Source organism: Aythya marila, assembly GCF_965140915.1.
Source record: "Aythya marila genome assembly, chromosome: 3".
Taxonomy (NCBI): Eukaryota; Metazoa; Chordata; class Aves; order Anseriformes; family Anatidae; genus Aythya; species Aythya marila.
Genome location: NC_139044.1, coordinates 1,701,657 through 1,728,423, shown reverse-complemented (window position 1 = coordinate 1,728,423; position 26,767 = coordinate 1,701,657). Strand labels below are relative to the sequence as shown.

Sequence of the window (26,767 nt, the reverse complement as noted above, 5' to 3'; positions counted from 1 at the left end):
ACTCCGTGACAAAGAGTCTCTCCCCACCTTTCCTGTACACCCCTTTAGGTACTGAAAAGCTGCTGTAAGGTCTCCCCGGAGCCTTCTCTTCTCCATGGTGAACAACCCCAACTCCCCCAGCCTGTCTTGATATGAGGTGCTCCAGCCCCTTGATCATCTTTGTGGCCCTCCTCTGGACTTCACTCCAGCGTGTTGATCATATCAAGCATATGTAGGGGAGAGAATACAGTGAATTGATCGGGCCCAGCCAGCACAGGTTCACGAAAGGCAGGTCGTGTTTGTCCAACCTCATCTCCTGCGACTGTCTGACCAGACTGGTAGATGAGGGAAGGGCTGTTGATGCAGACTACTTAGACTTCAGCAAAACCTTTGTCACAGACTCCTGTAGTATTCTCCTGGGGAAAGTGGCTACCCGTGGCCTGGACGGGTACACTTTTTGGGTAAAGAATTGGCTGGAGGGCTGTGCCCAGCGGGTAGTGGTTCATGGAGTTAAGTGCAGCTGGCGTCCTGTTACAAGCGGTGTCCCCCAGGGGTCGGTACTGGGGTCTATCTTGTTTAGTATCTTTATTGATATAAAAAGATTGATATCAAAGAGCAGTCAAGCACTGGAATGGCCTGCCCAGGGAGGTGGTGGTGTCACCGTCCCTGTCGGAGTTCAAGAAACACCGGGATGAGGTGCTAGAAGATGCAATTTAGTGTCTTGGTGGGTAGTATGGGTGATGGGAGGACAGTTGGACTAGATGATCTTGTAGGTCCTTTCCAACCTTGTGTTTCTATGATTCTATGATTTTGTTTGTTGCATATCTTTCTTATAACTCCCCTTATTTCCTCCTTACATGTAACATTAATTATTTTTGGCATGAGTCTTGGGCTTGGCACTTTTTTTTCTCTCCTTTTGATGCTGTTTTCAATATGTTTTATTTTGCCTTCAGCGTGCTCTTTTCTGTTGTCGGGGGGCAGGGAGGGGAAAAAGGGGTAGGAATGAGGTTAGGTTTGTAAATGTGATACCAGGCTGCAAGCACCTCTTGGTGTGACTTAATATATTCCTATTGGAAGAGTGAGCAATAGGTCTGTGGTTTACTTGTCAACAGGTCCAGAAAAGTATGTCTTGGTACTGTGCTTAATAAAAAGCTATCTTTAAAAATAATAATAATAAAAAAGCTAAATACTCTTAAAACAAATTGTTTCCCTTATTTTATTTTCAACAGTTTTTTTAAAAGAACAAAATAAATAATAATAATAAAAAAGCGTCCATGTCCGTCTATTTTATTTGAGGGATCTGAAATACATTTGCTAATCCATAACCAGAATCTGCTCAGACTTGCCAGCAGCACAAGGGAAACTGATGAGAGGAGTTGAGGAAAATGCATCAATCAACTCTGTAATGTGTGTGCTAGGAAATCTAATTATCTGATTATTGCTGTAGCACTTCAAAAGTGGGGCAGCAAGTCATAGTGACTAAGTGATTAGTGAGTCCTGGCAAGGAAAAGGTGAGAAGTGTTATGTTCAAGCTGAGTGCTGTCAGCATATAGTGTCTTTTTGCCTCTGCTTTCTTTTCTCACAGTGCGGAATTGGGGATTAGTACAAAACTAATTCACTTCTCATGCACATAGTGTGGTCAGCCATGCAGAAGCACTGGTACAGTGAATGTATAACAAAATCCAAAGTGGTGAACAGACACCGTAGAGCCTGGCAGAGGGTGAATGCTGGGTGAAGAGCTGTCCTTCACACTATTTTCCTCCAGTATTAAGTCACAAGTACCTTTCTATCATTACTGCATAGCTATTGAAAAGTTTTGTTTTTGTTTTTGTTTTTTTTTCTTTTTTTCTTTTTCTTTCTTTCCTTGTAAGCTGCTGGTGGCCCAGAAAACAGTGAAGAAGAATGAGTCTGAATGTATTCTAACTGAGATGTGAACCTGGGAAGTTAAGGAAAAGGAAGATTTTGTGTTTGTGTGGTACATTCCTTTAACAGAAAGCTGGTAAATGAATAAAAACTCTGAAATTAAAAATTGGAATTGGGGAGCGGGGGATCCTTGTGTACAGGGGCGTGCTTCATGGCAAGGCAGTATGCTGGAACCAGGTCAGAGAAGATTGCGTCAAAGAATGCCTGGATGTAGGCAAGGAGAAGCAGAGGAGAGCAAAAAAGGTGACTCCGGGTGCAAGTTCTTCTAAGTTTTCAATGAAAACTGATGGACTATTGCCAAGTCAGGAAGGAAGAGTTCATTTTATATATATATATATATATATATATCCATTCTTTTTCCTATTTTTTAGTAAGGTTTTTGTAGCAGCAGGGAGAGGATGAAACAGCGGGGCTGCCCTGTGCTGGATGCAGCCAATTCTACAATGGACCCACCACCGGACATAGATGAACCTGAACCCATCAGTGAAGCTGGTGGAGCCTCAATGAAAACATGCATAAGAAAGGGTAGAAAAAGCTGAGAAAGAGGAACAACATGGCGGTAACTGTAGTAGGAGGAACTGGTGGAGTGATAACATCCCTGATGTGTTTGCAACTTATGAATAACCCACATTGTTGAGAGATGTTTGGAAGGAAGTTGAACAGGGGAAAGGGAAAAAAAAAGTGTTGTTTGTTTGTTTGTTTGTTTGTTTTGTAAGTGCTGTCTTTGTTTTGTAATACCAGAATTGGTAAATAAATGGTTTTTAGTTGGAATTCAGTGAAGTTCCCCAAGTCTAGATTTACAGTCCTACGATGAAGATGAGGATTTTTTTTTTTTTCAGATCAGATAAATGGGGATAAATGGACATGGGGGGGGATAAATGATGCGGTGTACAGCTGGCTGAAATTAATGTCTGAGGAAGCACGAGGGAAAGAGGATTTCACCATAGCCTTCATTCCTGGGAAGGTACTTCTAGAAAATGATGCTGGGCCAGGTGCTGAGTCTCCTTTAGAGCAAAAGGGGTAGAAGCAAATGGGAACTGAACACTCCTGTCACAGAAAAGGCTCTGAGAACTAAATGAGGTCCTCCTGGGCAGCCTCAAGTGGGATGGGAAATTATCTGACAGAAAAATCACGAAAACGCCCTTGCATTTTACTTTATCTCTGGCAGAAAGCAGAGCTCGGGCTTCCTACTCTGAGGAAGGCACCAGTTCCCTCACAGCCCCGCTCCCTGTGCAAAACCCCTCATAGACAGCTCCAGTTTTATGCTCGCTTTTGCTGAAGGAGCCTCTCCGAGGTAGGAGAGAGGAGGAAGCCTGGCCCAAGGCTGTCCCCCGTCCCCGTCCCCGTCCCCGTCCCCCTCAGGGCCGCCCCCAGCCGCCATTTCTCCCCCTCTCTCCCGTCTCCTCCGCGTCCGCCATTTTCCCTCCGCCCCTCCCCAAGCCCCTTTTATAGCAGCCCCCGCGCCGCCATTGGCTCCTTCCCTTCAGCGGGGCGGGCCTTTCCCCTTCCCGCCCGCCAATCGGCCGCGCCCTCCCCCTCCCGACGCCGCTTCCGGTCGCGTGGCCGGCCAAGCCCAATGGGCGGCCGGCGGGGGGGGGGTGGGGGCGGGACGCCTCATCCTCACCGAGGCAACGGCGCGGCCGGGCGGTTCCGGGGGCGCGCGAGGCCGGCGGAGGGCGGCGGCGGCGGCGGCGGCGGCGGGTGAGTGCTCGGCGCCCGGCCCCGCCCCCCCCGCCGCGCCCCGCCCCTCCCCGCACCCCCCCCCTTGGCCGGCCGTTAACGGCCGCGCGGGTTCGCGCGCGCTGCCGGGCGGAGGGGGGCGGGGCGCGGAGCTCCCCCCGGTGACGTCACCCCCGGGGCGGTGGCGGAGGCCCCGCCCCCTCCGGGCGTTGCCATGGCGACGGCAGCGCTGAGGCGGCCCCTCAGGAGGGCCTGGGGGGGGGTGGGGTGGTGCGGGATTTCTGTGGTGTTTTTTCGCAATAAAAGTTGCTTTCCTGCCTTATTTTCGTGCGTCTCTGTGGCTCCTCGTTGCTCGTTGCGTGCTCGTTGCATGCTGTCTCTCCACGCACCGCTCCTGCCCTGCGTCCCCCAGCCCCCTGTCAGTAAACGGAAAGCCCCGAAACGCGACAAGCTCCCCCCCCCAAAAAAAAAAAAAAACACAAAAGCTCCCAAAACGAAAAGCCCCAAAACGCCACAAGCTGCCCCAAAACGAGCCCTCCGCATGGCCAGGGCTCAGACGGAGCCACCCCCGCGTGCGCTTCCCCCTCCCCTCACGCTCGGGCCGCGGCGGGTGCCTGTCCCCGGGGCTGGGGCTGGGGCTGGGGCTGGCTTGTTTGTTTGTTTTTTTTCTAGGATTTCCCCGCTTGTCGCCTTTTAAATGCAGTAAGTACGCGGGGCTGCCTCGCTGGGGCTGTCCTGGCGTGTGTCCTTCAGCAGGGCTTTCCCTGCCGTTTCTGTAGCTGTGTGGTGAGGAGGAATGGGGTCAGGGCTATCCAGGGTAGGAGAGGAGAGGTGAAGCTCTGCAGGCAGCTTGGGGGGGAAAGGCAGGCTGAAGTAGAAGCAGCAAGTTTGGGAATGGCCCTCGAAGAAGGGTGTGGAAGGGAAGGGACTGGGCAAAAACTAACGTGGAAGGATGTTAATGAGATGAGTTTAACGTGCGTTGTCTTTTTAGCTTGCTGTGCAAACTGTACAGCTGCCTCGCTCGTAAAAATCACCACATCCTCAAACCCGAGTGCATGTCAAGGCCTAATTAGGATTTTCAGTCTGGAGCGATACTATTATTTAGGCTTTAAATAGCATCTGCATCCTCATTTTTAAAAACAACTCTCCCATCTTTATTACCGTGCCTACCACCATACTATTTTACTGCTATTTCTGCAGGAATACGTGGTCCATACTTGCTCCTCTATCATACTTCAGTCTTTGTAGTGCCCCCGTTAGGTGTGTGCTGCAGTGAGGTGCAGGGAAGCGGAGTCTGTAGCAGACAGGCTGTGTTTCGGGTCACCTCCCGTACCAATGGCTGCTGGAGCTCTCTTGCTTCTTGTTAGCCAAAAAGGAAGTAAATTGTAGTGGCTGTGACGTTAACTTGAGCTCTGAGTTCTGTACATGAGACTTGCGGTTGGATGTAGTTTATAAAAGATTTTACTCTCTGTAGAATCTGTGTGTTGTAGAGGTAATTAATTTTGCATGAATAAATGTATTTATATTCACATAAGTAAACATAATTATTTGTACTATATGTGTTTATAACTATGCGAAGATACATATATGTATTTAGCACCTAAGGGGGAAATGAGTGGAAAGAAGTAGCTTCCTAGAAAGCTGTGCTAATTTACAATGTTGCAAAGATGGCTTTGGTAAAACAGTAACTTTGTTCTGTGCCAGCACAGAGTGTTGACAAACAACATTGGCACTGTTATGGTTGTTTAAGCGGAGTAGTATTTAATTCCTGGAGTGAGCTGTATAGCACTTGCAAAATTTGTGGTTTAAATCCTACATATTAAATATCCTTTATTTCACTTATTAGTGTTTTTAGGTTACAAGTAGGCCCTTTAGGGGTGATAGACGTCAGGCTGGAATATCTTGATACATTATCGGAGGTCTTCATCCATGCATTACAGTGACCTGCTTGTTCACTTCCTGAATTAATCCGACACATAGAATGTGCTTTCAGTTTACCAGCTGAACTAGAGGAGTGATAGTGTCGTTATTTGTCTGTAGATAAGAGAAGCAGTAAATACAGCACATTTATTTTCTGACTCTTGAGGAATACAATACGTTTTTCTGTACTATCATTTGGGAGCTTTTACTTTGTATTCTAGAAAATAGTGTCAGTTTTTCCATGAACTTCCTATAAACATAAAATTCTATAAACATGTTAAGGGTTAAGATCCAAAAGCTAGCTAAAAGAATGGGTTTACTGAATTATTTGACTTTGACTTAAGTGTATTGTGGTTCGTTAATAATCATGGTAGCTGTTCTATTTCTCTAGGCAAACTTTCCTTTACTGTCTTGGGCTTATTTGGCATTATTTTTAGAAATACTTTGCAATTAAAAAAATATTCCTTTTTTCTCTTTCCCCTGTAAATTAATGGAGAACAATAAGGGGAGGACGTAGAAGGCTATGGAAGACTAGGAATGAGTTCATTATAGGATCTTAAACAGCTTTTTCTTTCAAAAGAAAGAGAAAGATAAGGCATTATTTTTATTCAGATGCTGCAATTCTGTGGAGAATGTGTTAATAATTTCTGATAGGCTTGAATTTGTGTTAATGTATGGTTTCTACATCACCTATGTAAAATATCAACACAAAATCATGCAGACAGCTGCCAGCACGTGATTTCAGGATAGGAGGTTATGCACGTATCAGTACATACCATCTTTTAGCTTTTGCTAACATTGTTATAATGATGCTTAGGACTTTTCACACGAGAAGAGGATGTCACTTTTAAAAGGCCAAGGTTATAACTGTGAAGCATCATTGTGTTTAAAACTAGCTAGGCATGCTGGGTGGAGAAATATGGTGTAATGTTGAATAAAAGAAGACCATGGAAAGCAGCTTTCTCAGTCGTGTGCAAGCCTTAGTTCAGCAGTTCCCTAGAACAACTGGCTAGGTTATTAGGATCATGTCTCTTAAGGGGAGCCTAAAGGCTGATTCCAACTTGCAACATGGACTTTTCCAGCTGAGTAGGTTATCTTAAGTCATGCTGATACTGCTAGCTAGGAAAGAGGCAGAACTTGGAAGCCCTTCTTTCAAGAGGTGCTCTCGCCTTGTTTCAAACATGTCTTCCAAAAATTCTTTCTGATGTTGATATATATGAAATATGTCTGTTGGAAATCCATATCTAACATTTGCATGTGATTTGGTTTTAGGATGATTCCTCTCCAGAATTTATTTTTGAATGGAAGCATGCTCTTTTCCAATAGAAGATGGTGATCCTAACGTACGATCATGGAGAAGGGGATAAGTTCGATAGAAGTGTTACCTTCCAAATCATCTCAGGTTACAGCTGTAAAAGTGGTGGTCAAAGAGCCCGAAACAAAGCAAACCCAAAGAGGGAAACGAGTGGGATTTGTGCTTGTTCATGCAGGTAAGCCACAGAAGCATAACAGCTGGAATGGAAATGAGTGAGTGGAGAGTTTATGTGGAAGTTGCATTGGCTGGAGAATGTTGGGAGCTGGTACTAAAAATGTAATTTTTGGTGTTCTGAATGGGGTGTGTGTGTGTATACGTATTTGTATATATAATTATCTGCATTTGCTCTTTGTCAAAAAAATCCTTAAATTTCACAGTTGTAAAACATCAAATTCTTCAGTTACATCTGCTAATAGGGAACCCTGCAAAATGTGAGAGAGGTCTATTCCAGTCTGTTTCTTTACCCTACAGAAGGATCAAATAGAGCTCTTTCATTACTGACAATTTTTTGTCTAGCTTGTCCTTTAGCATGTCTAGTTAAGACTTTCTGAAACCTTAGGCAATGTGTTGCAGTATTTGACTCTTTTTATACTTTGAAGGTTTTCTCCAAGTCTATTTTTTTATTGTGTTCTTTTTTAAGTGAATTGTTATTTATTCTTTCCACATGTAACAAAGAGGTCTTCTACTCAGATGTGATATAAAAATGATGTACTATGTGTCTCTTGTTCATAAATAATTTTTAATAGGTTCCTTTTAAATACCGTAAGTCTTGAAAATATGCATAACATTTACATCTGGATATACATTTGTTTTTAGCTGCTGAAATCCTTCAGGCAAAACCCAAAAAGTCTCCATGGTGTTTATTCTCGGTTGATATTGGAAGACCCTGGTATTTTATTTAAAGAGCAGATTGAATTGATCAATACCTTACTCTTTGCTGGGTTATTTTACTATTTAAAATTCCATTTTTTTTCTTTGCTAAAAGTGTTACAACTGATTTTATTAGAGTTTATCAAGGCTGGCATTCCTAAAGGTGAGGAAAGGGAAGTTGAAATCAATATAAACGTGTTTGTCAAGTTAAAAAAAAAAAAAAAAAAAAAAAAAAGGAAACTAAAGGTCAGTGTGCTAATCTTGTCTGCTGTTTTTCTGGTACTGTATTGAATCAAATAGTGGACACTGATAAATTTCCCAGGTATGGAAATAGGGGACAGTGCCTAAAACCAGGTCAAAATGGGTAGGTGCAACAGGATAGGCATAGAGACTGAAAATGAGAAAAAGACAAAAAAGTGATCCATCCTTATTTCAGGGACATCTTCTGGTTCTAAAACTGGAGTAATGAGCTCTAAGAGTGCAGCATAAATATGAGAAAATAAACAAAATAGTAATTGGCCAGCTTACAAATCAGCAGGAAAAGGAAAATTGGAGTTTGACTTTTTTTTTTTTTCCCCCACACGGGTGGAGGTTAAGTGAAATAGCAATGCTGGAAATCCTTCATGAATGAACAAAACTGGAGTCGCTTCAGGAGTGTTTATAGGAACAGATTATATGACACTGAGATTTACACCTGTATGCTCTGTACTCTGTAAGTGTATTTGGATGGCATAAAGTTGTCAACCACTGATACAAAAAAGAAATGCTAATGTAATCCAGACACCTTCTGTTTGCCTGTGTCGTAATTCTTGCTTTGAGCTATAGGCAGTAGTTTGCTAAGTGGTATAATCTCTTTTTCTTTTGTCTAATTGTAGGTGCAGGTTATCATTCTGAATCCAAAGCTAAAGAGTATAAGCATGTGTGCAAAAGAGCCTGCCAGAAGGTATGTCTTACCATCTCCACAGTCTTGTACTGGGTGTGTAAGAAATATACAGGGAACACTGTCCCTTTGCTGTAAATAGGCATGTCGTAGTTTAGCTACTCATGAACGTGTGCGTTGCTAGAGGAAAAAATGGAGCAGCAACAGTTAACATGATGGCTGTACAGAGTCACTACAGTGCTTGGCCCCAAGTTGCAGCAAGTTTGGTATTTTGGTGGTGGCAAATAAAAGACATCAAAGGAATGACAGAGAACAAACAGGTAAGCTCGCAGTAGTGCCTTCACAGGATATTCTTACAGTTTCTGCACTGCTTCTGTGGTTCTGGGATTACCTGAGCTGAACATGGTGCCTGGATCTTTCTTTCATTAATATCCACTCTTTTTGGAGTTTATTTAAGCCCAAGCATCCAGATTACTCCATAAATATAGGGATTTCTAGAATTCCTTTCTTCTTGATAGCTCTTAAATTTTTAATAAGAGGAGAGGTAGAAACAACAACTAAAAAAAACCAACCAACCAACCAAAAAAAAAAATCCTTTTCCCAAAGTTAGAAAGGAAGAAATGGCACAATTCGCATTCCTATGGAAGTATGTATAAAAATATATACTTACTATTTTTATCTACCTTGAAAACTTGGCTTTGGAGCTGGCAAATCTCGTACACGAAGTGTTAAATAAGAAGCTGGAATACCGATCTCCAAAATTCATAATGCCTTTTGCTTTCTCCACGGAGATGGAGCTGAGGAGCCTGGCAGGCTTTTTGGAAGTGTTCCAGAGCTGGAATCTAATAATTAATTAACACTTCATCTTTACAGCTCTGTTGCTCAGTCCTAATACAAATCTAATTTTTTAATGAGAAGCCTCAAAAAACATCCATACTTAACACCAGCTTCATTAAAGTTTTACATTAACCCTGATGATAGTAATTTCTTAGCTAATTATGTGTGGAAAAGAGGTTGTTTACTGTTGAATTTGTCGAATTGGAGACTCTGTTTGTTTCCTTAAGCTAGGTAGCCAACATAAATAAGTTGTATGAAGAGCAAACAGTCATGGGTTTGTCTTGCTGCTTAAGATATAGCCATAGCTGTTTTCTGGAGGTTACCTGAGGGAATAGGATGAGATGTGTTAGTGTTAGGCTCTAGAACTCTCCTTGTGCGTGTGCATGCATATAAAATCTGAAGATAACTTTATCATATATGATTTGTTTGTATGAGTTGTCTTTTAGATGAGTTCATTTGTTGATAATGTTCAATTTCATGATCATTGCCATGTATGGTACTAGGGATTGTTGTTAAATCTTGCAAAGAAATTAGAAACTTCTTGACTGAAACATTGTGTTTGAGGAAGTCAGGTATGAGAATTTGTTTTGCTACAAATTTGAGCTTGCAGGAATCTGCTACTAAATGCAGTGGTGGAATGTCTGAGGAGTAAAAAGCCATCAGATCTGCCCTCACACGGTGCATGGCTGTGATTTCCAGCGTATCTTGTTTTTCTGTCTTCTTACATCTTAAAGTCATTTGGTGAAGATTCTCTTTTGTACAGGAATAGGAAAATGTGACACTTAGTGATAAAATATTAGAATTTCCTAATCATCAACTGAAAATTCTGTTTTACAGGCAATTGAAAAGCTACAGGCTGGCGCTCTTGCAACAGATGCAGTGACTGCAGCACTTATAGAATTAGAGGTAAGAATTTTTGACAACTAAAATATATCTCAGGCACATTGTCACGTTTTTCTGTAGGAAGGTACTAATTCAAGGGGGGAAGGTACCCCCCCTTGAATCTACTGAGATTTCCCTTTTTGTGTCTTAAATTTAGTTATCTGTGCAGATAGGGAAGCTATACTAATTTTATCTTGCCTTTTCGTTCTTTTTTGGAATAAATGTGTTTAAAGACTTCTAAAACTGTCAAGTGAATAAAAGTTCTGTACTTGGTTCAAATTGGTTGTTATCTCAGGTATGTTTTATCAGATAGTCTTTAACAATAAAACTTAAACAAACAAACAAACAAACAAAAATGATTAAAGATTTATCCAACCCTTTTTAGGGGAGTTCTGACTTATAGGTGGGCTGCACTGGCTCTACTTCTTAGGTGGGGAAAAATCATGCTACTGGTAACATTGGCTAACCAGATGTCCTTGAATAAGTTCTCTCTCTTTTTTTTTTTTTTTTTTTGCATTAGTATCTCAGTTATGTTTAGTTTCTTCAAATTATAGTCCAAAGAATTTAGATGTAGTTAATCCTTAATAACTGTATTAATGCTCTCAGGTAGCAATTATATTGATGTAACTGTCTCTGATGTGCTTCCTGGATTGTGTTATTCATATCTTTTTCACTCCTTCAGGATAATATTGCAGAAGTGATTGTATAAATTTAAGGTTGCTAGTCTCTGTCCAATTAAACGACTATTAGAAAATGAAGTAGGAATTTTAAGTTCTCATTTGTTCCACATCATACTTGAGCTATGCACTTGAATTAATGTAATTCATGAAGGCTTTTTTCCTTATATTTTCACTTTTTTTCCTCTATGATCTCTGTCCAATAGGATAGGAGAATAGAAGCAGTCTATTTGGTGAAATGCAGCTTTTTGTAAAATTATCTTTTTTTTCCTGATTTTTATGACCAGCTGTATATAGAAGGGTAGGACAAGTAATGCTTTTATTCAAAATGGATTTTTTATTTAAGATACAAAGAATCAATAATTATAAGGAGATGAGCAGCTGTTTGTAAGGCATTTGGAAGAGTCTCTTTTTGGAATGGTGGGATTTTACAGCATCTGACTTTAGTGAAAGGTCCCTGTTGAAAAAGGAAAAGGAGAGTAAAGCTAAAAGAATTTCTGGGTTATAAATGAGGAAGTTTAATATTAATGATTGTCCCAGGTTCACTTACCCTCATGGCAGTAATTGTTTCATCCTCTCCAACTTTAGTAGTAAAAAAAAGGAAGGTGATGTAAGTGTTCTGCTGTAAAAATAACGTCCTGGTTTGGGAATGTATTGTCATGTTTGAGAGGAGTAGCAGTGGATTTGCTCACACACATGTTTAGGAAGTATTAATTAACATATGTGGTAGGGCTAGCGTAAGGCAGGCAGTATGTACCTCCATATGCATTAGGCATGCTGACTAGGTGCCAAGGCTTCAGTCATACTTTTAACTTGGTGAACTTTTTGACTTTGAAGAGTACTCCAGGTCTCCACCGAACTGTTCAAATAGGCTTTCATGTGCTATCTTACACATTAAAATAGATCTAGGTGAGAATAAAAGATAAATTCTCTGTAGAGGAATTATTTATGATGCACATCTATAAGCTAACTGAATCTGCTGTTTTTCTACAAGATTGTTTTGTGATCCAGTTCCCTCCTTATTGGAAGAAAAATTTCATATTTTGTGTTGTGATTTGTATTGTGTTCCTTAACTAAGTAGAAGAAAACATATTTTAAGAAGCTCAACTTAAAAGCTATGTATCTCCTTGCAGCTGTGCCCGGGGTAATTATTTTCTGTTTTTGATATCCCTAAGAAAATCTTTTGCTGTAATAGATTTAAATATTCTGAAGTGACATCTTACAGATGTCACGGCTTTAAGATGAAATTAAAACATATTTAGGGAATTAATCTGATCAGCAATCTTTTTCTTCTTTTCTGTCCTGCTACTGCTCTGGTGATGCCTACCATCATTCTACTTTCTGTTTTTGTAATTGTATTAGGTAGTATTTTTATGTGTACTGTTGTACAAAACCTGTTTATTTATTTATTTATTCATGTTTTTAAGATTAATTATTATTTTTTTTCAGGCTATTCTTCCACTGTTCTCAATGTAATTATTGGCTTTCATTTACTCATTAAGTGATCTATATAACTTAATTGTGCATCATTCTCTTTTTTTTTTTACTGTGATAAAGAATATTGGGTTTGGGATTTGGGCTTCTTTTAAATTAAACTTTACAGCTATGCATTTACATTGAGGAAGAATCAAAGGTATACTCAGAACATAAAATGGTGTGTTTTGCAGTGGCAATTTTTTGGAACTGGTATGAGAAATTCCAAAGTGTTAGATGGTCTGCTTTGAAAATGTTGAAAGGTTTGTGTCCACTCATACCTCATGGCGAACACCACCTCTAGGGATGTCCATCTTTTCTCTAGCTGAGTCTTCTGTTTTACTTCCAGTTCTTTTCCTATTTCTGTCTGGAAAACAGAAACTGCATGTGGCAAACCAACAAAGCAAACAGAGAAAATGTTCTCTTTCATTATGAGACTTTATAGGTAAAACTGTAGGTTTGTATGTTGACTGTCTCTCTTGTGAGATATCACTACTCTTGTTTATGCAGAAAAAATATTGACGTTTTCATCAAGTACTTTAGCATTTCAAATTGGGAAGTACATAGTAAAAATCTGTATAAAAACTGTTTTGTTTGTTTGCATCTGCCACTGCAATATAGATTAAGGTAATGAACAACAATATTTTGTATTACATGATAACAGATTCCATTGTGGAATACTGTTTCAAACTTCTTTACATTTTGGTTGCTGTAGAACACATTACAGTGAGTTTATCTGAAATATTTAATCTCTTTTACAGTTCTGTAGAGTTTCTAATGCTGTATTCCAAAAATCTGTAGTCTTTGCAAGACACACAAATCTTTTCATGGAAGTGTCACAAAAGATTAATTTTTTTTCCCCTCAGTTCCGCTCAATTACACAACTCCTATTACACAGAATTTCAGCTAATCCAAGAGGCATCACTTCAAAGACTTGTTGAGGCGCAAGACTTGCTCTTGATCTTTTATGAGCAAGCTGACAGTTTGCTTGTGGTATGCTGTCTGTTTTTTGTTTTATTTTTGCAGGCTCCAAATGGAGAATGAACAGCCTTTTTTTGTTGGACTTTGAATCTCAAATGAAATAGTGGATAGATTAACATATAATGCTAATAGTTTTTTGAGGAAAGGTAGATTACTTTTACAAAACAACAACACCTGACCCAGAATACTGTTGAAATAACTGCACTGGTCTTCATAAGCATCAGCTGTATTTTGTAAGTTGATTAAAGGCAGTTAACGTTTTCCAGTTTGTGAACTCTGTCATTGCAGAGAAACAAATGAACAGGTTACATTTTCAGCTTTTGGTAATAAAATGGATATGGACAAGGTGCTTCATAAAACTTACCATTTACACTGTATTCTTCTACAAAGACATGAGCCCAGAATCGTTTATTTTTGCAATCTTGCTATCAGCCACCATATGAAGTCTGAACTTGCCTTGAAAAACAAAGGGATTTGGGCAGGTTTTTTTTTTTCCTTATGAAACTTTCAGTTTTCAACAAAACCGCATGCTGATTGAATTTATGGCTGGCTGGAGAAGTGGTGTGCAATTTCAAGCTTAGAGTATAGAGCACTTCAGAGGGTCTACTACTCAAATATCAGAGACGAGGGTGTAAGTTTGTAAGAGGATGATAAAGATATTAAAATTTCTCTAAGTGTAATCTCAGTTTGTTAATATTATGTTTACATTGCGTGTTTCTTTAATCTGACTTCTGTGGAATATTATTTATGAACATCATTTAAATTGGAAATTAATGTGATTGATGGGAAGTGGATGTCACATTTTGCTTTTGATCTCCTTGCTACTAAAATTCCTGTATTTACTTTGCTTGTTTTTTTAGCCTCAATTCAAAGGAACACAAAGCAAAATTTTGCATTGAAGTAGTTTACTTCTTGTTGAATTGTGGTTGGTTTTTAAACATGATTTATTAATTTTATAATAAATAAGATTTTGGAATATAGAATCGTAGTCCCAAGGATATATTTTTAAAGCTGAAAGGACGATGCCAGCAGCACTGTTGGGGTAAGGCAGTCGCCATAGATGAACATTAAATGGATAATGAACTGGAAGTTGTTAATTCTAGTTAAAAGCATTGCTGTGATGTTTTGCAGCAGAGTGACTAACAGTAATCTGTGACAAAAGTGTTCTTTAAAAACATCTTAGCTGATTTAGTTGAAAGGGACCTAGGTCATCCTTGAAGACTGACTTCTTGTCACTGAATTCCCACAGAAAAATGAATTTTAAAATTGCAGTGTGTAGAAAGAAATGGCTGTAGACTTTGAAATCCTTTTCAAAGTTGCAAATAAACCTTGGCCTAAACTGTAGCAAAGATGAATGTAATGCTCTTTAATACATGTCAAAATAGAACATTTTAACTATTTGCCTAGATGTAATTCTGGACTATTAGAGTTGAGTAACATCTTCAAGCATTCCAACTTTGACCACAGCTAGAAACTTCAGCATGCCTGTGATAGCTGCCAGAACATTTTCAAATACATCTTGAAATAAAAAGGAGTCTACAAATGAAAATGATACCCTTGGTAGCTTAAGAGTTTTTACAAGATGGGCTAACTTTGGAAAATTAAATTCTTGTTCCACATCTTAAAGCTTTGTATTATCTCTTTACTACAGTTTCAAGTTTTAAGTTAGAGATACTTCAGTGATGGTGTAATTGCTGTAGTCTAGTGTTTTTCACAAATTCGAAAGCTTTTGTTTTATTAAAATGCTTTGAATAGACACTTGTTTGTCTTCTCTTGTGTTTACTTTTGTGTAGCGGGTAGGGCTTGCTGTTAGCTTGCAAAGCTCATGCTGTTTTGCTTGCTTATCTGATCTTTTTCTGACAGCTTAGAGATATAAAGGCTTATCTCTGCGTGTGTTCTTTAAATACAAGTAAATACCTGAATATGCCTACTGGTACAACTTTCTTTTCCTTCTTTCCCTCCCTCCCCCAGTTGGGTACAGCTTGGGGAATCACTTCTTGCAGTTCTGCAGAAGCTTGGTTTATTTTTTGCCTTTTGAAAGCATGCACACTTGTTTTAATAATGTTTCCACATTCCTCAAAGGCTGTGCATTTTCATTTTAAAGCACTTCTTAATTTTCCTAGATTGTATTCCAAAATTTGTTTATCAGAGTCTTGAAATCTTTTGGTCAAACTTTGCAGAGATTCATGTGTTCCAAAAAGAGGTGTATTAACGTGTGGTATTTCATGTCCTTGTCTATTCATAGATGTAGGTGTGAATATCTGTTTCCATTTGTTATGAAGGTTTTTCCCTGCCTCATTTCAAAGGCTTTATATCTCATCTCATCTAATTTCAAAGATACTCTGGTAGGTGTCAGAGATTCTGTGCTGTTCACACCCAGTTCCTGCGCTGTCTAAAGCTGTTATCAGATCAGCTTTTAGGTTTGTGAAGCTAGAGAGACCACCTTTCTCGTGGCAATTCTGAGACTGCATCTTAACTGAGTGCAGTCTCATTGTAAAGCTGCACAGAAATTCTGAGCAGGCCCTTGGAATTTGCTCTTCATTTCTTTTTTTACTGGAGAAGTTGCTCAGGTTGTGAGTGAGCGTACTGGTAAGACTCCTTAGTTCTGAAATGGAAGAGTTGTGCCATCAAAGAGGCACCTTCTGTTTTGTTGGTTTAGATACATAGTATGTGGTAAGTAGGGTGACATTCACATAAATATTTTGTGGTATTCAGAGGGGAAAAACAGGCAGCATTTGCTTTGTCTTGAGATCCTCTCATAAGTCATCTCTTGGTGCATCCTCCATGTTGTGCCAGTGAAGGTGTTATTCCAAAGCACTACTTGATTTTTAGAAATAAACTGAACTAGTGCTACTATGTAGCCCTTTTTTTTTTTTTTTTTTTGTATTATTATTACTGTTTTCCTTAAACTCTCTTAGTTGTTACATGTATCAGATAGTAGGGAGCTTTGTATCTTTTTGTATCTTGCAGGCAGAAGGATTCTAGACAGAGTAACCAGGATTTCTGTTCTGATAGGTCCTCCCTGCTCCTTTTATGTGGCCCTGACATCCACTTTTAAGGTAACAGCTGTCTTTGCTTTGTGGCTGTGACAGATCTATAGAACACAAAATTCTTGCTCTTTGCTAATGTTTTTGAGTATAATGTACTGAGCAAATGTTTTTGGAACAGAGCCTTAGAAATTAGTCTCAGACTTGCAGATCTCCGTGCTCCGATTACCCGAGAACAAGGAACTTGGAGAGCTCTAGGAGTAAGCACGGTTCATCCTAATGCATTCCTGTTTTTCCTTTGTCCTCCAGGAATTTTTTGCCATTTGCATTCAGATTCCTTCTGTCACTTCTGTGCTCCTTTTGTTCTAAAACTTCACTGGCTTAATTTTCTTCAGAGTTGCAGTCTGGCGAGCAATACAGTTGGCTAAGCCCGCTCCTTCTCGGCAATCTTCCCCCTTTACAAGGCCATCATCTTGGTAGCCTTCCACCTTTCCCCCTTTCTAGGGAAAGTTATTCACTGTGCGCTGAGCTGCAAGTGTCTCAACTTCTCATCCACTTTACCTCTTTTCTGTGATGCATATCTGTCAAAATGAACAACACAATGAACGGACACAATGAGTTTGAAGATTTGTTATGGCATGAGATAAAGTGGGATAGGATAAAAATTTGTGCTACTTCTTGGATGCGGAAGAAAACCAGAAAATAAAGATGAGTGGTGTAGAATTAACACAACGGAGAGATTGCTGTCTGTTTACTGATTATACGTTGATCATGTATTAATGATTCTCCACTGTTACCTTTAAGCATAAAGCTCCAGCAAGACTGCATTTTGATAACTGTTTCCAGCCCTAGTGTGCTAAATACCTTATCTCTGTAAATTAGAATCAGTACCTTGCAAAACAGGTTTTGTATTTACTCATTACTGTTCATCTGAAAGTTAACAAAAGAGTACTGACTGGCTGCAAAGGTTTTTTTCATTTCTGTTCTCCCTCTTTCTTTAGTTTCCTTGCATTCATTGCAAACTAGCGTGTGCAAAATAGAGCCAATTCTCTTAACATTTCAGACAGAACTTTGTTTCCAATAGATGTGTTTCCTGATTCTGCATATATTATGTGTATTTGTAACGTTACGGCCATCTAATTTCTATGATATATTTACATATGGTCTAGACAACCGTTTTATTTCTTACGTGAGGTTGTTATGCTATTGTAATAAAAACAGATAAAAACTCTAAAAGCGTGCAGCATCTCTAAAATGTTACTGTTTGAATGTTCTGGCCTGTTTTCTTTCTTCATTTTGTACTCAGTTTTGTGCCTGTGTATGAAAAGTGGGGGTTATGTTGACCTAATGGTGAGACTTCTGGACTATGCCACTTTAAAGCTTTGTGATTTTAGAATCATGGTGATGCTCCGAGGGAACGTGTAGGCAACAATTCGTACTTTTACATCTAGCATGTGATGCTTCTTGTTTGAACTTCTTGTTTGACAAACTTGAGTTTGCAAAAACTACAGAAAACTCTAATAAAAGATGCGTTAGTTTTTAATGGGTAATGACTGTCCTTGTGCTAGTGTTCAAAGAGGAATTTTGCAAAGTGAATTCTTTTTATTGGTGCTGATTCCTCATTTCTGTGTGCAAGGCTGAAGTCACAGTCTTATCATCTTAAGGAAACATACGGTTCTGTTTAGCTGCTCCGCCATACTTGAGGGTTTCCGAAGTAGGCTGTGGTCTCTGTGGAAGAGATTTTGACTCATCTTGTAAAGCTTTTGCTTGCATATAAATGATTATCTAAATTTGTCGTGTGGTTATTACTTCTAATAGCACATTATTACACTTGAGATGTATCACACCGAAGAGGGTGTAAGGTATCTACGGTAGTAATTTGAAGTGACCAGTGCAAATTGCTCTTTTTGGTTGTTGTGGTAGATTGAAATACTGCAATAAGAAATTGTGCTGTATAAAGACCGGTGTCACCACATTCGTTATGCAAAGGTCTTGATGTAGTCTGTTATGGATGTGGCCTTACCGTGTTTTATTCTTATTTTTAGGATTCTCCTTTTACAAATGCAGGAATGGGGTCTAACCTAAACCTTCTGGGTGAGATAGAATGTGATGCCAGTATAATGGATGGAAAATCATTAAATTTTGGAGCTGTTGGAGCACTGAGTGGTATGTTACTTATGTATTGTAAAGCTAACTACTGATCTATGTGCAAAGATCAATCTTGTTCTTTTTTGTTATGTTTCTGGAGGGGGGTGGCATTATAAAATACTTCCCTGTTTAATAAATTCTTTCCCTTTAAGGGGAGAAGGAGGCATTCCCGCACCCTGAAATGCTGCTTTGTGTTGTTGCAGTGTGTTGTCTTGTTAGTTCACTGATAATCCTTTGATGCAGAATGATCACATGAGAAAGTATTCACCAATGCAGTTAAATTTGCTCAAATGGCTTTGGAGAATGAACCTTTATGATATGATAACTTCATATGAAATTGCAATTATCCATCTTTCTATCTACATATTTAAAAAAAAAAAAAAAAAAGAATACTAGCATTTAAATTCCACTCACTTTATATTTGTTTTTGTTATCTGCCACTTTGGGGAACTTACTGTTACATAATTCAGTCATAAGGTTACCTGATAGTTGATAGTTAGTCTGTTAGTTAAACTGGTCAAATTAGGATACCAAGGAACTGAGATTTCCTTTACAGTGTCAGGAAGCTACATAGATTGCTCAGCTCAAAACTGGAGCTTATTGTTTATTCTTGAGAACGGGTTTAGCTAATCATCTGTCAAGCTGTTTGCCTGTGACATAAAATTTCTGTTTAATATGGATTTTTTTTTCATTATAAATTTTCTCACATGAATAGTTACATTTTTATTATTTGTTTTGTGAAACTATTGCGAGGTTTGATGAATATGCATACAGGATTTATTTAATCTGAGAAATAATGTGTTTTTCTTCTCCTTTTTGCCTAGCTTTACCTTTCATTACGAAACAAATATACAGTCCCAAATAGGGATTGCTGAGCTCTTGCCCTAAGTATGTTCAACAGCCTTAACTGTTACTATTAAATAGCTTTTCTGACAATGTTTCAAGCTTTGTTCTTTATCCTAGAATAGTTCTGAACTGTGGTAATAACTTCCTCATGTAGATATAAATCTAAAATAAATAGTGAAATGAAGTGTTTCAGGGCTTGCTTGTTACAAAAAATACCCTTCAAACCATGGCAAAGGAGAAAACGAGGGAGTGAGAAAAAGCTAAACCTGAATCCTATAATCCCTGTTCTGGCCAGGTAGATCCAAATAAAAGCTTTTTCCGTCTTGAAAAATTAATACTCATAAAATGTCTTTGGCCTGTAGAATACCACTGAGTTAATTTTGAGACTTCTGTGGTAGGCAGTCACTCCTAATATTTCAGTATGCTTCTTTCTTTAAAAAACAAAACAAAAGCAAGTGTTAATTAAGAGGCCTTGCCATCACTGATAGGATATGTGAAGGAAAAACTGATAAAAAGTGTTATTAAATCAAAACATAGCACCCTGAGGTATCTCTTATTGAATTGCCAAAGCCTTGGAAATTAAAGGAAGCTGACTTCCATTGCCAAAATGAACATGAAAATGCAATGTGGAAAAATATTTTAATGTTCTGTTCCTTTTTTTTTTTTTTTTTTTTTTTTTTTTCTAATTTTTCTTTTCAGGGATCAAGAATCCGGTTTCAGTTGCAAATAGGTTGTTGTGTGAAGGGCAGAAGGGAAAACTCTCTGCTGGCAGAATTCCACCTTGGTAATTGTTTTGTTCTGCTTGTCTTTATTTTCGTCTTATGTCTCTACTGCATGTGATATTTGAAGGCTATATTTTATCCAAAGAAGGCTGATCCTGCTTTACATACCAGCTATAGTGTGCTTTTAAAAAGAAGCTAAGTTTTGTTCTCTGATCTTGAAACATCTTGTGCACTCGATGCAGCTGCGTGTAGAAGTATTGTGGATAGATGGGGATGTCAGGTTGTGATAATTTCTGTCTGTGTTATTATTTCCAAATTTATGTCATAATGAATTCTTATGGTTTTTACTATATAATTTTGAAAAATCTGTGAATGCATCAAAATTAAAGTGAAATTCTACTACCTTTACCTCTGTTTACCGTAAAAAACAAGCAAGAACACATAGCTTTTAAAAAGTATGTACAAGAATCCTGCTTCATTGACTGTGGCTTTATTTTGTAGCTAAAACATGAAAATTTCCAGTGTTTACTTGGAAGTTGTTTTAAATATGGTTTTAATAGTATTTACAGCAACAATGAAAACATGCTTTATTGATACCGGTATAATACCTGTATGAAAGAGGAAACTATTAAGCACATGACAACTTTGAATATTACTGGAAAGAATCCAAGAATTGTTTTGGAATTGATTGATTTTAAAAGCATCTTATTTTCATCAGCAGTTTAAATTGACAAGGAGCTTGAACTCAAAGTGGTTACCTCGGTTATCATACTCACTGCAAAAAAATTGCTACCATTTGCTCACTGACTGCAATATTGGCAGATGTATTAAATCAGCACTTACGTTGTTTGAAACTCCTGTATTCAGATTTACAGATTTTACTTTCCTTACTGTGTTATTCTTCCTCTAAAACTATCCAAATAGACAGTCTCTATCTGATAGTACACCATTCCAGTTTAAACAGTGAGGAAAACTACTATTTCAGTGTTCTGTAATGCTGCAAAGGTAGGTCACAGATTGGAAACAGGCATTCCAAAACCAGCCCATCAACAAGCAGATGTTGCATTTAAAATTGTTTTCTTTACTAAAAAGAAAAAAAGAAAGAATGATTGTAGTTAGTGAGAACTTCTTTTTTTGGAGGAGTTAACTAAGGAATACTAACTTCAATTTCAGTTGCTGCAAGTAGCTTATTTCTTGAGATTTCAGGAGAAGGCCAGCATTTAGATAAAATATATTAAAAGGGGGTGTCAAATGGGGTGGTTGTTGGTTTTGTTTATTTATTTGTTTATTTTCAGGACAGGGGAGTTTTGTAGTCTCCTACAGGAGCAAGCACTTGTGATTTAGTTTTGTCTCTACCACCACAGTATTTTCTCTAATTGTGGCAAGGAAGAGTACCTGGCATAGTCTGTATCCTATTTCAGCATGTTTTCTGTAACTTCATGACCTAGTTTATGTCGCTATAATTTTAAAAATAACTGAATGGAAAAGAAGCTGTATCTGCTTGTCCTCAAAAGACAAGACTAAAATTTTCCAACACTGTGCAAGGTCTTGACTAACAAACAATGTAAAAGACAAGGGAGCTGAAATTGTCAAGGTGAGAAGTGAACTGTTTTCAGAGCCAACACATTCAGCTTATTGTGCAAATGCTTTGGATTTTATTTACCTATACATATTTCGATTTTTCCTTCCCCTTGCTGAATTTTGAGTATGGATTTTATTAGAAAAAAACCTAGTCACCTTGGGAACAATCCGTAGTAGTGGAACACAGTAGCTTGCTTTGGTAGATGCTCCTGTATGTGCAGGGTGTCCTGAGTTTGGAGTGGAGCTAATGATCGTGGTAGGTGATGACTGTTGACAATTTCATGCCTTGCCTTTCTGGCAGGGTTTGGCGTAACACGTTCTTGTTCCAGGAGTGAAACATATTCCAGCACAAGCTGGGAAAATATGTTGTCAAGTAGCAAGAGAACAGCTGTATTTTTGGCGTTCTTCCCAAGTCTTAGGCTTTCAGTAACAGATTTTTATTTGTGAAGATACACAAGTTTCATCTTGTTTCTTGTGGGCAAATAGTGTGTTGGAGAATCTCAGATAATGCATAGCCTAAGAGCCTATCTTGTTAAAGAAACCTGGTGGCAGAGACAGCTTCTATAGCATGAGCTAAGCTAGCTTCTTGTTTTCTGGCCAGGATGTTTGGCACAGGACCATGTGAGAGAAATTCAGGAACTGTGAGATCAGTAGAAGTGGCATTATGGAGGGAGAGGCTTGTCTGTAAGAGAACATATGGAGGCAGTCAGTTTGGCCTGTTTACCACTGTTCTGCACCCATTTGTACAGTGACATTTCAAAATGGCACATTTCTAATTTGCTGTAGAAGAAATTCTAATGAGTGTGAATTTCTTTATTTGGAGATGGTAAGTTTACTGGGGAGGAGTGATCAAGTGTCCTGACTGGTACATGTATGCAGTTTGCTGGGAATTGCTCTGAGGTCTGGTCATTCTTGAACAATATCTTGTTGTTGAGTTCAAAACACAGAATCCCACTATCCAAATTCAAATTTAAAAAGTTTCTAGTAGAGAATCCCTGCATGGATGAGTGTATTTGTTAAAGCTGTTCTAAGGTCCTTACACCTTCTCTCATAGTTTATTCAGCTTGTTGTTGGCAGAATGTTCTCTATCTCTGATGCAATGATAGAAAATACCGAACTCTTCAATGTTACATATTATCCTATAAGACGTTCCTAATTGTATAACTTTACAAAAGAAAGAACAATTATAGTTGTACAATTGCACATTGGGTGGATCACTGAGAGTCGTCTTTGGTCCCAGAATAATGGATTAGACATTTTGTACTAATAGCTTTTAAGTTTTTTTTTTTTTTTTTTTCTATTTCATATGCTGAAATGAGGGATACCTGATCTTCCTAAGAGAAAAAAGCTTATTTACATCTTTTACTATTTCCTTTAGATATGTAAGGATTGTAAGATGGTACAAATAGACCTAAATGTCTCCTTTTTTTTTTTAACAATTCTTTTGTATTATTGACTTCGAAGTTCATATTTCCATCCATTTTTCAGTATTAATAATAATCCATATGGGAAGAAGGACTTCCCCCCTCTCCCCCCTCTGGACATGCAGGATTTTGCAGTTTTCACTCCTGGGATGCACGGTGCTATAGACAGGATATGTATGTTGGGTAACTTGCAGGGCAGTGCATAGTCAAGAATGTGCATAGATCGACGACTCACCACCTTTTATCTCTGTTCTTGATGTCATCTCAATAATTTCTTCAATGCAAGAGTGATTTCAGAGTGATTGCTGCATTTTAAAATAAGCATTACAAAATTTGTTACATTCAGGATCACCTTGACCATCTGTCATGAACCTAACCCTCTTCTGGCACTTCTGTTCATCTCCATGTAGCCTGTCTCCATACAGCCCATGTTAAATGGTCCTGTTTGGAGCAACCAGCGCCAGGAGAACCATGTTCTTGTGAAAATTTGCCTAAGAGGACCATTTTAAGGGTCCTTTGCCTGCATTTTCACTTACTGTGTTGTAGTTTCCCTGGAATTGGAAAGCACCTCTAAACATGGACTTGGTGCTGGGAGGACTTGTTCATCTTCTGTGTGTTTGGAGCCTGTACCAGCTGCAGAGCACTCTTCATTTGATACATTTGCAAGAAAGATCTTTTTATCTTGTTTGTGTAGAACCAGCTTTCAGGGTAGCAGAGCAGCACAAACTCTCATTCAGCCTTTTTTGTTTGTTTGTTTTCCCTTTTGGGAAAAAAAAATGTATTTTAAACTAGCCTAAAGGCTTTTGAGACTCAGCAGAGGTTCGGCTGCTTTCTGTAGCCCACTGGCTTTGTTCCCTATTTTCTCTCTTCCTCAGTTAATCGTGCTTGGTGGGAGCTGTCTAGGGTTCGTTTTGCTTTTATGCCAGCTTAAGCTATAGCCCTGTTCATGCTTGCCTGCTGCAGCTCTTCTACATAGGTATATGGATGTGTCTTATGGCACCCGAAGTAGTTTGCTAAGTGCCTCCTGGTTCCCACCTTCCCACCTCCCTGTGAGCTGAACCAGATCACAGAAACTTGCTTTTTGGGGTGGTGTGAAGACTATTTAGTCTTGTTTAGATTTACAATTATTTGGCTACCTGCAGAACTGAGTTCATGCTGTATGTCTGTAGGATTTGCTAACTAGCTATCTCGGTATCAGTTTAGAGGAGGGAGTACAGGTGGTATGGATAACAAAACACTGAGATCTTGATTTTTTGGCAAACTGATGACTGCAACTCCTCTGTGATTACGTTGTCCTTTCAGGACATCTGAAGTGAAAAATTAAAACAAACAAACAAACAAAACCACTAACTATTCTTTGGGACCAGAACAGGAAAATGGTTTGCCTGTGTCCACCTTGTAACCAGGGAGATGACTCCAGGAATTAAGGACACAAGCGGGAGCAAAATAAAAGTCACATTACTTAAGTTTTGAACAACTTAGTACTTCTTGAACATTCTTGGGGGCTTTTTTTTTTTCTTGCTTTGTAAATACTAGTGACTGTTTTTGTGTCTTTAAGTATAAAACAAGCAAGCAATTGTGAGATGTCAGGAAAATGTAGCATTCCTGACTGATCTGTGCTATTCAGGTTATCATCTGTATGACTCCTAATATCTGATCTTGGTACTTTTTGCAACTACCCTTCCTCTATTTTATTCAACAGGAAGCGATTACTCACTTCCTGACAATGTATAGTTGAAAGAAAGCTTCCTTTAGTCAGTGGAGGATACTACTTCAGTTTGGCTACAGTTTGCATTTCTCTCTTACGTTAATATGAGTGCCAGGTCGTTTCTTGATCACTAGCTTACCTAAAAGGAGACACTTGAGTTCTCCCAAAGTACCCGGTAACTTACTCTACAGTATCTTGCAACATGAAAAAATATTTATCTGGAGCTACACTAACAATGGTAAGAAATACATGTTTAACAATTCAAATTCTTATCTAGAGAAACTTTTTTTTTTGACACTTAGGTAAGGAAAGACTGAACTTGTAATGGTTGTGTCATAGAGAAGATGGAAAGTACCACTGCAAAATACTGCATCCCGAAAGCTGCAGGTGTCAGATATAATACTATCAAGAAAATTTGCAGCAGTAGTAATGCCAATAAATTTTCTTTTTCAATAATGTTCTCAGGAATTAATAGTATTATGTGGCCAGGGGGACTTTTGAGTAGCTAAAATAACTTTTTTAACCTCATATTCATAATTCTGATATTTCAATAAAGCTTTTTGAAATTACTCTTAAGTCCTTAGTCTTTGCTTCTCGTGCCCATTAGGCAGTTGTGGTATTCTAATTTCAAAAGGGAAATAGGAAGCAGTGACTGGAAACAGGTGTCCTTTCCTATGTTGCTGCTGTTGCTGTTTTTCAATGGCTTTCTGAAAATGTGTAATCTTCAACTACCACATTCCCTTTTTCAGGGAATCAGATTAATTTATCTAAGGGGAAGTGGTATAGATAATTGAGATGACTTTTTTTTTGTTTTGTTTTCCTAAAAGGTACATGTCTGTGTATAACTCTTGCCATCTTTCATTATCATTGCAGTAAGTGCTGCCTCACTGCTTTAAAATGTTCAGTGCTGACTACAAAAAATCTTCCCAATTGTTTTTTGCCCCATGATTGTATTAAATACTTAATGGACTTGTCTCATTTGCAAATGCTTGATAAAACACCATGAGATAGACCTTTGTCTTTCTAAATAAAACTTATTTTTAGCTTGTATCGTGCATCCCAAAGTAATTCTTGATATTCCAGTAGCACTGACTAACTTCACTGGAAATGTCGTGCCATTCTTTTGTCATTCATCCCATGTTGTTAGTCTTCAGGATCTGATTTAGCTGTTATAGAGAGCAAGCCTATGGACAGCGTTGTGCTGTTTTAACTGCAATTAAGAGCTGGTGCTATTTGGTAATTCATTTAAAATTTAATAGCACTTTTTTTTATTCAATAGTAAACTTAATGTCAGAGCTGCATAGTCTTTTAATGAAACTACCTAAGGTTGCCAACTGCTTATAGCTGACTCTTCTGTGAAATGCAGACAGCTTACAATTTTTAAATGACCAAACCAAATAGCAAAAATAATTGCAAGAAAAGGGGGATTTGTTATATGGTTTTGTTTAAACTCCCTCTTCTGTGTCTCCTAGCTTTTTAGTTGGTGAAGGAGCTTTCAGATGGGCAGTTGATCACGGGATACCAGCATGTCCTCCAGGTATCATGGCTACAAGTGAGTAAACTGGTGGTATGAGTAGGAAGAACAGGACAGAATAATTTAAAATAGTGCCTCATACGTTGAGGTATACATCATGTCGCTGTTCTTAACATTCAACTAGCTTACGGTATTATGGTGTATAAGGATGGTAAAATTTAATCATTTTATATTAAGTATCTAAATAGCAAAAAGTAAGAACTGTTACTTCAGCTGCATTGTAGCAACGTGTAATTCAAATGAATTTGTGATTCTAGGATTAAATATAGCAAAGGACTTTTTTTTAATTATTACTTTTTAGCCAAAATATAGACTCAAACAGCTCAAGTTGTAATCCATCTTGGATCCAAAAAGCACCAACTATGCATGTATCTAAATAGGCTCAGATTCTGTAATTACA

General features: G+C 38.5%; 1 protein-coding gene across 4 annotated transcripts in view; it reads left to right on the top strand.

Moving 5' to 3' along the window:
- Window positions 1-3,513: 3,513 nt before the first annotated feature.
- TASP1 (taspase 1) overlaps window positions 3,514-26,767 on the top strand; it is an 84,182-nt gene continuing 60,928 nt past the window's right edge. For 2 of the 4 annotated variants that reach the window (XR_014317183.1, XM_082756859.1), the window contains exons 1-7: window positions 3,514-3,603; window positions 6,775-6,992; window positions 8,563-8,630; window positions 10,242-10,310; window positions 18,450-18,570; window positions 20,098-20,182; window positions 26,306-26,385. Coding sequence is in view for 3 of the 4 variants with exons in the window: in XM_082756859.1 (XP_082612985.1) it covers window positions 6,854-6,992; window positions 8,563-8,630; window positions 10,242-10,310; window positions 18,450-18,570; window positions 20,098-20,182; window positions 26,306-26,385 (562 nt within the window). In the remaining variant the exon portion in view is untranslated. Of the gene's footprint in view, window positions 3,604-4,207; window positions 4,285-6,774; window positions 6,993-8,562; window positions 8,631-10,241; window positions 10,311-18,449; window positions 18,571-20,097; window positions 20,183-26,305; window positions 26,386-26,767 lie in introns of those variants that run through there. The other 2 variants (XM_082756861.1, XM_082756860.1) reach the window with 2 other exon arrangements.